The sequence below is a fragment of the Eublepharis macularius genome, chromosome 1, assembly GCF_028583425.1.
Source record: "Eublepharis macularius isolate TG4126 chromosome 1, MPM_Emac_v1.0, whole genome shotgun sequence".
NCBI classification, from domain to species: domain Eukaryota; kingdom Metazoa; phylum Chordata; class Lepidosauria; order Squamata; family Eublepharidae; genus Eublepharis; species Eublepharis macularius.
This window is the reverse complement of record NC_072790.1, coordinates 145,399,903-145,417,935: the sequence shown is the minus strand read 5'-3', so window position 1 is coordinate 145,417,935 and position 18,033 is coordinate 145,399,903. Positions and strand designations below refer to the sequence as shown.

The following is an 18,033-nucleotide window of genomic DNA, read 5'->3' as shown; positions in this document are numbered from 1 at the left end:
TTTTAAGATAAAGCAGGCTGGCTAGCTTGAGAAAGAGCTCAGTTCTGCTTCAGGGAGAGCACAGGCAAAAGTTGTGGGGAATTGCCTCAATAAGAGAGCAGATAATTTTGTGTGTAGCTCTACCTGGTAGTGTGGCAGTGGTTTAACTCCACCTCTGGGAGAGAGCAGAGTTGTAAGGCTTAAGATCTGGTAACTTCAAGAGAATTCACCATATAGCCTGTAAATCATCATTGTTGTTTTATTAAACCTCTTGCTTCAGTGATCTCGGTACTCTTTGTGTTCAATACAAAACTTACCTCGCTCGCAGCAGTGAACGAAAGCCTTTACACTTGCTATCTTAAGAACATCTTGTAACTGAGGGGAAGGGATATAGCTCAGATTCATAAGTGGCAATGTGGGTCCGCTCATTTCCAAAAAAGGGCATGTCACATCATATTTTTAAAAAGTGATTGGATTCAAACTATTTTTTGATATTACAAAGGCTGCAATCCTATGCTTGTTTCCATAGAAGTAAACTTCCTTGATGTCAGTAGCAGTTACTTCTGTGTAAACATGCATAGGATTGAGGCTGCATGTGTCCTTCATTATGAGCAATATAAACACTAAGGTATCAAAAATATGCATGTATTTGTTACCTTTCTCACAAGGAGAATTCTCTTCTGGCTATCACTTGTAACCACAAATTCAGTGGGTTATGTGAAAGTAAATTTGGGGGATATTTTAGGTGGGTAGCCATGTTGGTCTCCAGTAGAACAGGTCCAGTGGCACCTTAGAGACCACCAAGATTTTCAGAGTGTAAGCTTTTGAGAGTCAGAGCTCCCTTCTTCAGACACAAGTAGGTGTGGAGATCCTTGAGCCTTTATATCCCAGTTAAAGGCAGGTGGGGTGTTACAATGGAGGGCATCATAAATGTAAAGATTGTAATGCAGCTTGATTGGATGGGAAGGGTGTAGCAAGGGAAGAGGTCAGGAGGATGTACTGGTACAATGCAATTTGATTAGAGCAGAAATTAGTATCTGGGGAACATTGTATCCAACCCACTAGAAACATCTTCTGTGGAAGCCATATTAAAAGAATGGGAGTTGTTTTACACTGTATTATACTGCTGTGTGTGTATAGAGCTCTCATATTACAACAGAAACTCTTCGTGGATGTTGCTCAATATTTTACAATTAATGTTTCCAAACTGAAGAGAATGAAATGTACAAAAAGTTTACAGTATGTCAATCTTTTGACAAAATCATCTTGACAATATCCTTGTCAACATCACACCACAGTAGACATCACACAACAAGCAGTTATTATCGCTGCAATTTGTAATGAATCAAATGGCCAAGCAAATTCTTCAGAAAATATTGTCTTCTAAAAATGAAGCATTGGCAGTACCTTCAGTTAGACTGTCCTTTCTGCTGTGGAAGTAGATGTGGCTTTTTGTGTCTTCTAGGAAAATGGTTTGGACTATGAAGCTTGTTTGGTTGCTCAGTGTGATGCTTTGGTCGATGCTTTAACTCGCCAGAAGGCAAAACTGCTCACAAAAGTCACCAAAGAGCGTGAGCACAAGTTAAAGGTGAGTGGGGGAAATCCCTTTGCCTCTATACACATGTAGACTCCCTTGGGATACCAGCTACCGAGCACTGTCCCAGGTCCTGTGAGACTGAACGCAGAACTGAGTAACCCAAACAAACAAGGGTAGCCAATCCCATCTTAGCTGAAGTCACACAAATGCAGGGAGCAGGGGCAGGATTGGTGGGCGGTGGGCTGCCTAATCCCTCCTGCACTTGTCAATTCTCCTTTGCCAATATATATCCTGTTTGCACCTAGGGAGCCAACGATAGCAAGCACTATCAGAGCAATTGACTCCACAACAGCCAGAGATGGTCTGAGGCTATTTATAGGAGGGAGTGCCTGCGAATTTAACTCTGATCTGGAATCTGCAGACACTCACAGCTGGAACTTGTCCAGCATTCTAGGTCTCCGATGCCTTATAGTCAGTGGAGAGGCCGTAGGCAGCCAGTCATGCATTCTGCCATCTGCTGGGGGTCCTGAGGGCGACTGTGAGATCCCTGGCAATAGACTTTCAAGGGTCTCTTTGCAATCTTGGTTTCTGGTGCTGGCTTCTGCTCCTAAGTATCCTGGGCTTCTGGCTTTGTAGCCCAGCTGATCTCAAGTTCCCTGATGGTGCCTGGGGTTCAGAGATCCCAGGCACCTCAGAGTCTGTCATGGTTTTGCCCTATCTAACCATGGTGTCCTCATCCTCTAATGAGGAATCGCCAGGCCCAATCCTGACACCATGTCTCTGACTATTCCACAAATACACACCACAGTTGGATTCACTCCATATTTCAGAAGGGAAAAGAATGAATTAAAAGTGCTTGAGAGGGATTTGTGGGGAGAAAAAGAATGCATGAAAAAGATTCCTCCAAGTAGCTCAGGGCAGTGAATATTGGATTCCTTATGGAAACAGTACTGTGAAAGGTTTCTGTTTTCCTGTCACGTGAACTAAGGGTAGAGTAGCATGAGCTGTCATTCATTATCTCAGAAAATATGGTTATAGGTATTTGTACTGAAGTGATAGCTAGTTAAATCCAGGTATCTTCATTGCATGATTAATAACACTTTGTTTGCAAAAGAGCTTTTACTGTGAGCAAATGGAGGCTCATAGAGCATCTCATCTGCAGGGCTGGCTTCTAAATCTCACATCCATCCCCAGCAAGGCACCTGCCTCTTTCCCATGCTTAATGCACAACTGTTGTACTTCCTAGATCTCTTGCTTCATAAATCCTTGCTGATTTCTTAAGCAATAGAGGGTGGATTATGCCTTGGCTTGGTACCCTACTCAAACATTCATAAACTCTTGCTAGTGGTTTTCTTGTCTTACCAGGTGTTGACACAGTGGCAGTGCTAATCTCTCTTGTCAGCATGGAAAACCTCTAAGGACAGGTGTAGCTGTCCTGTCAGGTGTCCTGGGGAAATCTCCCTGGTTCAGCTGACTCTGCTACCAAAAATGTGAGGACTCATATGTGTCCAGCTGGAAGAGCACTTTCTTTGTCCCTACTTCTTTTTCCTCCCTTTCCCATTCGAAATGTAAAATTTGAGGAATGATTTTTAAGGGTAAGAATTTCCTTGCTGGATCAAATAAAAGATCTATCTAGTCCAGGATTCTGTCTCCAGCTGTGACCAGTCAGATTTCCCCTGAGACTCAAAAACAGGGCATGCTAGAGATAGCTATTCCCCATTATTTCATGATGAACAAGGAAGCCTAATTTTTTCTCTTTTAAAAATATTTACATTTCTTGAATAAATTGTCTTATACCTGTGCATTAAATTTTCCAAATTATTCAGCACCGTTAGGACTATATCCAAGTTCTTGTAATTAACTAATGCTGGTTAATGAAAAACAATGCTTAATTTTGATATGGAGCTTTTCATTTGTGCTGTACTAGCATTCATTTCATAGCTATCCCTTTTAATACAGTGAAATGTAGTTACTTTCATTAAAGGTTTGAAACCCAGTGCCCAACAAATTCAGCATCCATTAAGTTCTAAATTACTCGGCCGTGAACTGAAACTGTTTCTGACCATTTAATTTCCTTTGCAAATTGAGGTTTGCCATTGATATCATCTTGCCAAACTAATTATCAGCATTTACAATCTGAGCAAATAAGTGGAGCTGATGCAGATGGGCTAGTACCCATATGACCACTAGAGCAAATACATCTCGTTTCTGCTACTGCTTCTGATACAACATATTTAATTCAAGAAAAGCTGCAAGAATTGCACACCATCAACTGAGGTTTTTTTTCTCTGCAGGTTGTATGGGACCAGATAAATCATTGCACTCTGAAACTACGTCAGTCTACAGGGCTTATGGAATACTGTCTTGAAGTTATCAAAGAAAATGACCCTTCTGGGTTTCTACAGGTATGCTGGCTTCTAATTTTGTGTTAGATGAATAAAACTTTACAGTGCACTGATATTTCTGAAGTGATACACTTCATTCCAAAGCCCCATATGCCTTCTGATGCACACACAGACTTTGTGAATTCATACATGCCCTATACCATTTATTCCAATACAGGAAGCTAGACATAGGTGGACTTTCTCCTCTTCCTCCATTGAATCTGACTTGTTAATTTACATTGAATTACTTATGTCTGCTGGACATCCAAAACTGATCTGTTCTGAAGACCAAACAATTATAAATCTATGCCCCTTCCCATATTCTCCATGCTCCAAGGAATATGGCAGGGCAAGGGGCCTTTTGGTATCATTTGCTGATGATACCAAATTGGGAGGGGTAGCAAACACCCAAGACGATAGAATTAAAATTCAACAAGACCTGAATACTCTGGAGAAGTGGGCAGCTGTGAATAGGATGCAATTCAACAAAGACAAGTGTACAGTATTACATCTGGGCCACAAAAATGAGAAGCACAAATACTGGATGGGGGATACACTTCTGGGCAGTAGTATATGTGAAAGGGATCTTGGGGTAAGAGTGGACTGTAAACTGAATATGAGCAGTCAGTGTGATGCCGTGGCAAAAAAGGCTAATTCAATCCTGGGTTGTATCAAAGGGGCCATAGCATCGAAATCGCAGGAGGTCATAGCCCCTCTCTATACTGCCTTGGTCAGGCCACACCTGGAGTATTGTGTGCAGTTCTGGAGGCCTCACTTCAAAAAGGATGTGGACAAAATCGAGAGGAGAGCGACGAGGATGATCAGGGGTCTGGAGACTGAGCCCTACAAGGAAAGGCTGAGGGCCTTGGGAATGTTTAGTTTGGAGAAGAGGAGGTTGAGGGGGGACATGATTGCTCTCTTTAAATATTTGAAAGGCTGTCATTTGGAGGAGGGCAAAGAGCTGTTCCAGTTGGCAGCAGAGGGTAGGACATGAAACAATGGGCTAAAACTACATGCACAAAGGTACCGACTGGATATTAGGAAAAACTTTTTCACCGTCAGAGTAGTTCAAAAGTGGAATCAGCTGCCTAGGGAGGTGGTGAGCTCCCCCTCACTGGCAGTTTTCAAGATGAGGCTGGATGAATACTTGTCAGAGATGCTTTAGGCTGATCCTGCACTGGGCAGGGGGTTGGACTAGATGGTCTGTATGGCCCCTTCCAACTCTATGATTCTATGATTCTAAGTTTGCACCTTTTACATGGACTTCAAAATGGGGCAAACAAAAATGAACCTCTTCAAAATTTGTAGTAGCACTGGCCAATTATGGAACTAGAGGAAATTTATCTACAAACAAAAAGGAAAATGCATGCAGATATAGTGCCCCTGGTCTGACTAAGGGGCCAGATACACTTTGTATATAGGAGGAAATACTTCCTGATTTCTAAGTTGTGTCCTGCAACATTTAGGAAGATGCTGTCCAGGGAAGCCCAGGTAGTGCTATTTCCAGTGCTATCTTTTCCATTAAGGTTGCTCTGATTGTTGGGGAAAGAGGGAATAAAATAACACTACCGTATAGTCGTTCATATTTGGTACCCGAACTTGTGTTTGCCAAGGTAATTGCAATGGGGGGGGGGGCGTGTCTCTTCTATGCCTGATAATTATTGCTTGCAAATGGCCTCATCCCAAGATGGGCTTCCCTTGGATAGAGTTACTTCCAACTTCAAAGTCTGATTGGGAAGGAAATTAAAAATTGCCTGATGTGCACATTTGCAGAGTAGAATTGTGACCAGGGACAGAGACCAGCACCTCCTCCTCTCTGCTGATTATTCCCCCAAAGGGGCCGTGCTACTACATTCTGCTTTACTACAAAATCCCATATTTTCTTTGTGAAGTCTAGTTCCACCTAGATAGAAAGGAATTTGCGTTGTGTGAGAGAGTTCTAGGGTCTAGTATCTGCAAAAAATATTGTGGACCCTCAAAGGGACCCTTTGAATACTACTAACTATAACCCTATAAGGCCAAATTACATGTGATGCTATAATCCAGTGACTGGAACTCCTGAAGTGTAATGTGTCTCTAAAAAACAGCCTTTGAGACGACTGCTCTGGACTGGCAAAATCAAAAAGAGTCCAGTAGCACCTTTAAGACTAACCAATTTTATTATAGCATAAGCTTTCGAGAATCAAGTTCTCTTCGTCAGATGCCTGATCAAACTGGGCAGATACAGAAGAGGAGGGGGAAAGAGAGAGAAAAAAGGGAGGGGGCATAAATCACAAGAAGGCAGAATGCAATTAGCATGGAGGCCTCCATGCTAATTGCATTCTGCCTTCTTGTGATTTATGCCCCCTCCCTTTTTTCTCTCTCTTTCCCCCTCCTCTTCTGTATCTGCCCAGTTTGATCAGGCATCTGACGAAGAGAACTTGATTCTCGAAAGCTTATGCTATAATAAAATTGGTTAGTCTTAAAGGTGCTACTGGACTCTTTTTGATTTTGCTACTACAGACTAACACGGCTAACTCCTCTGGATCTATGCTCTGGACTGGGGCTGTGATGCTGGTGAAGGAGGGTTTTTAACTCTTCCTTGCTGCATCATTTCTCTGATCAAAACTGTCCCTTCCAGACTGCTTTAAGTTCCAATATTGGGGGGGGGGGGAGGATAGGCTCTCCTGAAATCCCCCTTCTCAGATAATATGGCTCCCCCAAAATGGTGCCACATTCTGCCTGTCTTTTTTCCTACTGGGTTTTAAAGCAACCCAAAGAGGGGAGCCGTTTCTGATTAGGGAAATAGCACATGAGGGAACCCCTTAACTAAAACTATGGCCAGAGCTAGGCCAAAGGTTTTGGCTCCCTAGTTATATTATGACTTTGGTGGGCCCCCCGTATTCAATATGGCACAAAATGGAAAGTACAATATTTGATACTTTTGTTTATAACATATAACATATTAGAAAAAAGAAATTCATTTCAGTCTAATATGACATCTGTTAAAATCTAGCCCCCTAGGCTGATAGCCTAGTTTGCCTATATGGTTGGGCTTGCCTTAGCTATGGTTCTGATCCAAATCAGACTCCCCCTGCCCCTTGCAGCTGCTTTTCTAGATCCAGGTTATACTTTGGGAGTTCTGTTCACAAAATTGCACATGTTGTCTGGCCCTTAGTCAATGAGATTTAAATTGATTATTTTGCAGCTTTGCCTTGTACATTTAGGGATTACATGTTTCCCTTTCAGATTTCAGATGCTTTAATCAAACGTGTTCAAGTATCTCAGGAGCAGTGGGTAAAAGGAGCTCTGGAACCAAAAGTATCTGCTGAATTTGATCTGACTTTGGATAGCGAACCTTTGTTGCAGTCCATTCACCAGCTAGACTTCATTCAGATGAAATGTAGGGGTGAGCTTTTGTAGATTTTCTTTTTCTTTTCATTCTGTCTTTTGCAGCAGGACTTCAAGTGACAGTGAGGCAGAGAAGGGGAAGAATGGGGAGTCTCTTATCCAGATGTGAGCTACTGGTTCTCCTCCCATGACCCTAACGAGCTCAGACAGTAGCATTAGACAATGGTAAACATCTGAGAAGATAAAACGCTGCTGATTTGGACCATCTGTTCCATTCTACAGTGGAGAAGTTTAGTAATATAGCTGATACATTAAAAACAGCTTTGCTCTATGTTGGAGTACAACAGATCAACAGTGTCAGTAATTAAAATCAATTAGCACTACAGACTTCTATCGTTAACGCAAGTTCTCCTTAGGAGAGAGAGGACCACTATTATTAGAAGGGAATAACAGCTGACAGAGTGCCATGTATAAACTCTGGAGGCACAAGGGCTAGAGCCTCATTAGTTTTATGGTACTGAATGCCATACTAAGGCTGGTTCTCACTGAGATGGTAGAAGGTTAAGCCAGAAATCTTCTCCCTGATATCTAGTTTTCTATATAGAGGGCTTTTTTTTTAATGGAGGAACATTCAACAATGTTCAGCTGTAGTTTATAATGATACAGTCCAGACACAGTTTTACTCTGAGAAAGCCTTAGTATGGCATTCTCTCTACCATAAAACTTACTCTTTGCAATAAAACTCAGAAAAGCCAAGCTCTATTTTTCTGTAACTGTGGGGTAACTAAAGGTGTGTGTGGGTGTGTGGGTGTGTGTGTTATATAACAGGGTGTTTAAAATGAGGAAACACAGGAGCATATCATAGCTATAAGAAATGTATAGCTCTTGTATCAGTCTCTATTGAAGAACCAACTGTAGCATTGGAGAAGTATTTTCAGTTGTTGAACTGGTATGAGAGGAAAGGTTTAAATGACTCTTTCCCCACTGACCCTTATCTGGTCTTCAAAGAAGCCACTGGGAGCTTTATTCATGAATCTTGCATGGTGTGTCTAGTTTGAACCCGAATATCTCATTGAAGAAATACTTGCTTTCCTTCTATAGTTCTTTGCGATTCTGAAAAGACATTGTGAAAAACACTGTACATAAAAGTTTGCTGCTTGGAAGAACAGGGAGCAGTTCTGTTCCTTAACGTGTCCCTTTGCGCTTCTCATCCCTTGGCCATTCTGTGAACTCTTTATGAATATGTATATTGCAAGAGCTCCAAGATAACAAAGAAACAAAGATAAGAATGAAACGGAAGGCAATAAGGAGACATTAGTGTGGGCATTCTGTTACAAGAAACACAGAATACTTTAATCTATTTTTATTCCACCCTTTCTCCAAGGAGTTAAGGGCAGTGTGACTGACACCTCTCTGTATTCTGTCCTCACAGCATCCCTCCGAGGTAGATTTGGCTGACAGTGACTGGCCCAAGGGCACCCAGTGAGCATCGTGGAAGAATGGAGACTTGAACCATGTCTCCCAAGTCCTATTCTGGCACATTTACCACTAAACTATACCGTACAGTTTATAGATAGCTGTTTTTCACTATTCATCTCCTCAAGAATATTTCATACCATGATGAATTCTTATTCAGTCAGAGCTCATTCGATTTCAGTAGGCTTAATTCTGAACTCAAAAAGCTGGGTCTCAAGCAATTAGGCCAGCTAATTAGACAGCTAAATCCTTGGAGGAACAACTGAAAATGCCTGAATTTAAAATACTAGTTATCTTGAGCTAAATGGGTTATATTAATGAAGCTACTGTGAGAACATTGGTAAACTGCAACATGAAAAATTTAAGCGAGCAGAAAAAAGAGGCAAATGAGATATTTAAAATGCAACTGATGAAGCCTCTCCAAGTATATATTTGCACAAGAATCTGTTCTCAGTTTGGAGACATTTTAATCATGTTTGTTGGTCTCCATAATGAATAATAAATAATAAATGTAACAGAGCTGTGAGAGTTTCTCCGCTCCTGCGATGAGACACCATCCTAAGCAATGTCCCATTTTAGGCAGAAGGAAGGACATTGGAGAATTGCTGGGGCATCTGAGTTAGGCAATAGATGGTACTGGTTTGGGCAGTCTAATGATCTGATTCAGTATAAGGTAGATTTATTTTCTACTGAAGTTGGAGAGAAAGAGACAGGGAAGGAAGGGGAGGAACTCACCAATCCTTAATGGAACAGAGGAGGAAAAACCTTTCTAGAAACCCATAATCTCTCTTTGTTTCACTGGAAAATAGAATGCATACAATTTTGCTGCAGGAGAGAACTTATTTTGATTTCATGTTAAGCAAAGGGTTAAAATGAGTGATTATGGATTCCTAGAGGCTTTTATCTGAGATTACAAGCATTGTGCTGGCTGTTCCCTTCCTCTTGTAATAGAACAAAATGATAAAGATGTACTGTCTGGCTACGCAGACCCCAGATCAAACCAGCCAGGGAAATCTTGTTCCACTAGCCTCTTCTCCTATCTCACTTTAAAAAAAAAAAAGTATGCAGCCAGTGAACCAGCCAAATAATTGCGTAAATCAGAAAAAAACTGTATATAATATATATATATATAACACAAAATATATAAAACACAAAATATTTCTCCCCAACACCCCTTCATCACATTTTAAAGACACTATCTAGTAGGTACAATGATACTAATTTATAAGATATATTTATATTCAACATTTTAAGTAACAAATTTAATATCTAATCTGTTTTGCAACTACATTATTGGTTTAATCATTGCTGCATATTCAATATTATATACTTTCACCAGTTCTGTATTGCCAATATAACTTTTAACAAATGGCTAATATATCAAAATACATAAAGGAAGTCTATTTTATATCTCATAATAAGAAAAAAAGATATTTCTGCTCAAAAAACTACTTCTTTTTACATTTATATTCAAGATGTTTCATTTAAGACTGATTCTCATTCTGCTCTTACGTTGCCTAAATTTGGCTCCTGCCTATATAATACACATTCCATCTCTCCTCAAAATTCGTGATTGATCAGTTTGTTAAATAATCTGTTACCTTTGCCATTACTGCATATTTGGCAAGTTTCCCCATTTTCTAAGCTTGGATAGATGTCTGATTTCCATTTTGCTGATTAAATGATTCTAGCCACTGTCACCATATATTTAAATATCTCTTCCCAGACTTTTGGTAATTTATTAAGCAATATTCCTAATAGCATAGGGAATCTAAATTTTAATACATTCTACATTTTCCCATCTATTTCCTTTCAATATCTTTTTGCTTTTTTGCAAGTCCATCACATATGATAAAAGGTTCCATCTATATTTTGACATGTCCAACATTTTCCTTTGTAATTTTTATCTACTTTCTCGATATCCTTTGGAGTAATATACCATCTGAAAGACATTTTGTACCAATTTTATCTTAATGCCTGGCTGGCTATGAACTTAATGCCTTTTCCCCATAACCATTCCCATTGGTGCATAGGTATTGGTCTCTAAAGTTCTGCATCCGTTCAATCATACATTTTTCAGTTCTTCTGTTTCTAACTGAAAAAATAACTTATATATCCATCATAATAAGTGATGTTTTTGTTTTGTAATCAGCTGTTCAAACTTAGTCATCTCTCTTAAAACTCCATCTTCCATGTTAATAATCTTCTTTAGTCTTGAAGAGGGCTTTTTTCCTGGGAAAAGAGGTGGTGGAACTCTCTGTTATCATATGTGCGTGCGTGAAGTGTGTGATCAGTCCTGGAAATGCGTGATGACGTCACTCCCGGAAGTGATGCCGCTTCCCGGAACCCAGCACAATGCATTAAGACAAATGTTAGTAAGCTTGGGAAATTACACTATTATGAGAGAGAGGTTTTTTCCCTTTCTGTATCCTCTACAAAAAGTGCAATCTTCCATTCCCTTTCCCAAACATTTCATTTCTTTGGAATCATATTTTAAAATATGCAAGAAGGAAGGGGCCTCTAAAAATCCAAAACCCATCTCACAAATATAAATTCTAACAGATTCCCTCTGCCAGCATAGAAAAAAAATCCAAAATTCTTTCTCAAAATTCCACAGAGTCTGAAATTCCTAATCTAATGAATATTGAATTTTCACATTTTCAGGGAGGGTTTTGCATTAGTGGAGCAAATCAAAATTAGATACTCAACTTTAGCTGCATTAGATCAATACTTAGTTTAAAATGGCTTTTTTTTGGTTCCCTGCTAACTCTACCTTACCAATGGCTAAGCTGTCGTGACATTGTGAAATGTTCATAAATATTCTAATGTACCACACAAACAATATTCATAAAAACTTCCTTAACACCCATATGTCCACTGCAATTTCAGTGATGTTAATCAGCTGAGGGTGGGGAGAACCATCTGAGTTACAGCTATTAAGACATAAGAACACCTATATGCTGATGAATATATTGATGAAAGCCTTCTGTGACTTGGACACAGCTATCCATTCCTAGCATAAAACTGGAATAACCATAACTGATATTTTAACTAATATAAATGACCATAACTGATATATTTAATAACACAGAACCAATCTGCATTCAAAAGCTGTGGGAACCATAACAATGTCAACTTCAGACAACAAAAGAATGAAAGCAACACACACACACACATACATGCACAGCCCCACCCATGCCCATGAAAAGAAAGCAGAATGAACTCAAAGCAGCACATGCACACACAGCCCCCCAACAGCCCCATGAAAAGAAAGAAGAATGAACTCAAAGCAGCACACACACACACAGCCCCACCCACCCACTCCTCCAATGAAAATAAAACAGAATGAACTCAAAGCAGCACACACATACACAGAAACCCCTGAATGAAATGAAAGCAGAATGAACTCAAAGCAGCACACACACACAAACACACACACAACCCCACCCCCCTGAAAAGAAAGCAGAATGAACTCAAGGCAGCATACACATACACAGAAACCCCTGAATGAAAGCAGAATGAACTCAAAGCAGCTTAGCCCTCCTCTGCAGAGCCCACGCCGGGCCCCAGCTTGCTCTCTCTCTCTCTCTTTCATTCACTCAAGAAAGCAGAATGAACTCAAATCAGCTTAGCCTCCTCTGCAGAGCCCGCAGGGCCAAAGGAGGAAGGAATCACTTGGGCAGATTCTAGAGCTGCCAGAATGCCGTTCTGGAGCATTCCCCCTCAAAAAAAGCTCTGGTCTTGAAACTGATTGGTAAAATGGTAACCACTGAATATTAAGACCTTCATCTCTAATGTCTTGCCTGGACTTGAGTTTTACCTGAGCATTTACCATATTGCCATACATTAAGAAACCACTTTTATTTCTCATATTTTTATCATAATATGTTTCTATTGGGGACATGAGCAGAGAGTTTGGAGGACTCAATAGATTCCAATATTTAAACCATATTCTCAAGAGTCCATGGCCATTTTCACATGCCCAAAGCCTCCAGAAGATCGTACAAAACTCACAGCACGAAGCGTCTTCCTAGCACGATTTCCTGGCACGATCCTGTTTAATGGCACGATTTCTGACGTTATCGAGCCACTAAATGGGTTCATGCTGGGAAATCACGCTAGGAAGATGCCTCGTGCTGTGAGTTTTGTGCGATCTTCCGGAGGCTTATGGCTGCGTGTGAAAACAGCCCATCTCTCATTATATGGCTCCTTTCTTGTATTATGATCATCTTGGTTGAGTTCTTTATCCATAAATAATTATGTAAGCCTTCATCTAAATCTGGTGATTCGAGTTTTACTATTCTTTGTCTTGGATTTTTAATCCAATCCTCAATCCAAACCAAGCCTGCTACTTGATAATATATTTTTATATTTGCAACTGCTAACCCCCCTCTCTTTTCTCATCTTGAAGTAGTTTAAAACTTCTTGGTTTCTTGCCATTCCGAATAAATTTCTTTATCTGTCTTTGCCAATCTGTTAATATTTTTCTTCTATGTGTATATGTAAGAGGGAAAGAAAAATAAGTGCCAGGTACCTCCCTCCCACTAGGAGGGTAAGGGGACCTGACAACCCTATTTCTTTCAAATGAGGGGTCTATCATTATTGGTGGCATTATCAATGATGTCATAGCACCCCCTTTAATTTTTGTGTGTATGCATGCTTATATCATTGTGGGAGGGAAGGTGACATGGTATAGCCCAATCCCGTCAGATCTTGGAACCTAAGCAGGGGAAATACTTGGATGGGTGACCACCAAGGAAGATTCTGCAGAGGAAGATAACGGCAAACCACCTTTGCTTTTCTCTTGCCTTGACAGCCTCTTGCTGGTGTCACGATAAATCAATTGCAACTTGATAACACACATTCACACACGCACATACACAAAATATATCAATCTAAAGGCTGTAATTTATTTTTAAAAGAAAGTGAACATACTGAAAGTATGGGGAAGCCTAAAAGGGGAGCAGTTCCACCACCCATACTAAATCCTTCCTTGCTGTCCAAATGGAGAGCCCTGCTTGGGCTGATCCAGAGCCAGGAAGCACAGGCCAGCACTGGCAGGGCAAACCAATATCTGTTGGGAAAGAACTCACAGCTGCAACGTTTTTTTTCTGGCACCAAAAGTGGCCATGCCCCTTACCCTGGGCCACCAGAGCTTTTGCATTTTTTTTTAAAAAAATTGTCAACTTCATATTGATATATTGACCGACCATTGTAATAATAGGTACAGCAACTTCTCTAAATTCCCAGCTTTCATTTTTGTTGTGGAGATATAAGGGGAAAGACATAGCTCCTTCTGTTGTGGAGATATAAGGGAAAGGACGTATCTCCACAAGGGAAGGGGGTAGAGACTTACTGTCTTTTTAAAAGAAAGCTGGGAATTCAGAGAACTTGCAAGGCAATTCAAATTTCAGTATTTTTTTCAACTTTCTGTGATTTACACTATTAATTGGCTTTTAGCTTTTCAGTTCAGTCTAACATCTCATACTATGTTATGATTAGAGATGGGCACGATCGGCATTACGATAGGAAAATACCCCCAATAATGGCGTTCGCACCATCGGGACCCGGCTGATCAGTGCCGTCCAAGGCAACAGATCCAGAGGTCGGGGGGGCACTTGTTCGGGGCTTGATCGGGTCGATCGGTATCTGATCGTGATCCAGACACTCTGACGCCAGCAATCTATTGCCCTGGCAACGGAGCCAGGGGAATGCCTGAGCTGTGTTTCCCCTCCTTCTGTCACCCTGGAAACCCGAATGGAAGCCCAGCTCTCCTTGATCAGCAGGGCTTCCTTCCAACCACGGAGCAGCAACACACTCACCAGTTGGGAGAAGAGACCCAGGGGAGGGAGGGGGAAGGGGGTGTTCTGTAGCCATGGGCACTCCAAACGTTTTTTGCTTTTTTTAAAAATGGGGCTTTGTAGGAGGAATGGCTGTTTTTCTGTCTGTCACTCTCTGTTTTTAATCTGCTTTTAAAACACTGTATTTTGTGGGAAAACCTCAATCACGGCTCTGTGTGTGTGTGTGTGTGTGTGTGTGTGTAAAATATGCTTTTGGAAGACTGGCTGCTTCCTTTTAAAATTGGGTGGGGAGGAATGGAGGATTCTGTCCCTGCTTTTTTTTAAAAGCTGGGTGAAACATGTTGACGGGGTGTCTCTCTCTCTCTATTTGGAGAGGCAGGGACGGGTTAAACCCCCCCCTGCTCTAAGTGTGTGTGTGTGTGTGTGTGTGTGTGTGTGTGTGTGTGTGTGTGTGTGTGTGTGTGTGTGAATGTCCCCTCCCTGAGGGGAGGCGGCTCGTCGCCGGGTTAAGATGTGCATGCATCAAGTTCTAACATGGCTCCTTCCCAAGAGCTAGCTTAGTGTCATTGGCATACCACCTCATGCCAATCAAGTGCACCCTATAACGTTGCTGTCCTTACCATCTCTTGTTCACACATACAGTCTTAGCTCTGGTTCTAAACTTCAGCTGTTCCTCAGACAGGTTTCACCCATAAGATTCTTGCAGAAAAATTACAAAAGGGAAGATGGTACTAAATGTATATAGCAACAGCAATTTGAAATTCACTTTTTCACATCAAATTCTGCTGGATTTCATGAAATAAGCATGTTGTCTAGAGAGACATGACATGCATTCACTGCTGCAGCTTTTATCCTGAACGAATATGTGACTGGTTGCTCCACTACACTTATTTAGATCATTGGAATGCCATTTGGCTCAATATCAAGGTGATATTTTCCCCATAGCCAACTAGAAAAGACTATGCTTTCACAGATGAAAATGCTGCTCCAGATATTTATAAAACATGATAAACCAAACTTTCAGTGAATTGGAGAATATTTCATTCCGGTAAAGGCTTGATGTGTTGAGCCTCATGATCATTTAGTGCATTGATGCTACTTCCTGGGAGCAAGCACTGTTGAATAAAATGGGAGTAGATCTGCCTAGGATTGCTCCCTAACATGTGGATTGAGATATGAACGGTGATTGCTGAATGTACGCAAAATCTGTTGGCAGATTGCATTACCATTTGCCCTGATTGTATCCAAGAGATGGGATTATGTCCATCCACGATGGCTTATGTCCATCGTGAACAAACTGAAAGTTTGGTGAAGCTCTCCGATGAGAGTGTTGATGCAAATTCATTGCTCATGCTTGTTAGAAACATCTCACCATGCTAAACAAAGTAGTGAGAACCAACTAGGAGGTTACAGTCTTCAAGCTGCTACTTCAAAAGTTCCATTGAGAGTTGAGTGGAAAGAGGGCTCCAGTTTAAATGATATAGGTTGCTTCAAAGTTGCCACTGTTGAATATTGCACTTCTTATCACACAGCCTGACCAATAAGGGCAGAGTTTCACTAATCTGTGCTTAGTTCCTGTTTCAGTACCACCAGTCCCACTGCTGCAGCTGGAGAAGTGCTGTACACGAAACAACAGTGTGACTCTAGCCTGGAGGATGCCCCCGTTTAGTCACAACCCAGTGGAGGGTTACATCTTGGAACTTGACGATGGAGATGGTGGCCAATTCCGAGTGAGATCTGTGTTCCTCATTTGTTTGTTTTTGACATTCTTGGACAAATGCCCAAATAGCTTGACCTGATAAGAGTATGTTCTGTATTGAATGGAAAATAAATTGAAGTCAGTTTTAAGCCACCCTTGCAAAAGACTCCCCATTACAGGAGGATCCCAGAAGAAGGACTGAAGGGGCACTTAGTTAGAAGGATAAGGAGAGCTAGCAGAGTTAAGCACAGGATCTCTGTTTCCTTGAGAAGTCTTGTAGCAAGTATCATTAGGAGAAAGGCCAAACAGAGTTCTGTTGGGGAGAGCATCTCAACACACTTATGTGTGTGCTTTCAATAAAATGTAGTAAAGAGACATAAGAAATGAATACAAGGGGGGAAACAATCAGAATAAAGTATATTGAAGGTTGCGCTTACAGTTGCCAACTCTGGGCTGGAAAATTCTTGGAAATTTGGGAGTGGAGCCTAGGGTGGGCCAGATATAAGGAAGGGAGGGACCTCAGTGGGGTATAATGCCGTAGATTCCACCTTCCAAAGCAGCCAAGAAAACTGATCTTTGTAGTCTGGAGATTATTTCTAATTCTAGGAGCTCTCCAGGCCCCACTGGAATGTTGGCAACCCTAGATGCTCTGAAAGCAATTCAGCCCTTTTAAGATGGTCAGATCATGTAGATGGTACAGGAAGAGGGGGAAGAATGGGGTTGCTAGCTAGGTTTTTGATTGCACAGTGGGATGTTGCAGTATTCTTGATCACATGGACGGAATCTATGGACAGTTTATACCTGTATAGATTCTGTTTGCAAAGCTGCCAGGCACACGTAGACCAGAGTACAAGTCCTGCTACCACAGCCCTGCTCCCCAGTTGTGCACATTCCTACTAAATACTTTGTTTGAGAATGGCTTAAATCAATGGATAGATTAAAAATGTGATATGGACATATGCTGCTCCTTCATCCAGTAGGGAATCTTCTAGTCTTTCCATTCCAGTCCTTGCATAATATACTTCAAGGTTTCAGATTGGGGATGCTAGCCCTTGGCTGGCAATCTTTGGGAACACTGGGAGAGGTGAGAATGGAGATTACTTGTAAGACACTTCCTGTCAGAGGAAGTAATGTCATGATGCTCTAGAAATTTCAAAAATGTCTATGGTTTTACCATAGATATTTTGAAATTTCTAGAGCATCATGGCATCCACATGCTTCCCCCCCCCCCCGCTGCTGTATTGAGCAAGGGTGGGGAACAGGGAAAATCTCCAAGGGGTTTTTCTGCCCCCATGGTAACCCTACTTCAGATAGATAACACAGAAATGGATCTTTGGAGGAAGGAAATTGAATTACATCATTTTAAGTTTCCTCTTCTAATCACATATGTACAGGGCCAGCGTGTCCATTCAGGCAGGTCCGGCAACTGCCTTGAGCACTGAGATGCCGGAGGGAGCGCCAAGGCAGGGGCGCACGTTGCAAAGCTGGCGGTGGCAGTGCTGGCAGCTGAGCGGGAGGGATGGGAAGCCACCCACACGCTGCCCTGGCCGCATGCAGCACCTGGCCTGCAGCTGCTGCAGCCTCCCAGCCCTCCCACCCCACCCCACGCTGCCCCTGCCCCTGCCAGCACTCGCCCCCCAGCTGGGCACAGCAGCTGTGGGCCAGGTGTGGCAGGCATCTGGGGCGGTGTGCGGACCAATGGAGTGGGAGGGCTTGGAGGATGCACACGCGCCTCCCCAGCCACCCACTGCGCCTGGCTGGGAGCATGAGCCAGTGGTGGCAGGATGGGGCTGACTAAGCAGGCAGCCTCCCAGCCCTCCCGCCCAG

At 41.9% G+C, this 18,033-nt stretch overlaps 1 protein-coding gene across 1 annotated transcript in view; it reads left to right on the top strand.

Annotated features, from left to right (window-relative positions):
- Nucleotides 1-18,033, top strand: part of TRIM67 (tripartite motif containing 67) — a 49,800-nt gene that overhangs the window by 19,904 nt on the left and 11,863 nt on the right. Inside the window, exons 3-6 of the mRNA XM_054985630.1 lie at nucleotides 1,445-1,567; nucleotides 3,811-3,921; nucleotides 7,129-7,288; nucleotides 16,080-16,237. Of these exons, the coding sequence (XP_054841605.1) occupies nucleotides 1,445-1,567; nucleotides 3,811-3,921; nucleotides 7,129-7,288; nucleotides 16,080-16,237 (552 nt within the window). The remainder of the gene's footprint in view (nucleotides 1-1,444; nucleotides 1,568-3,810; nucleotides 3,922-7,128; nucleotides 7,289-16,079; nucleotides 16,238-18,033) is intronic.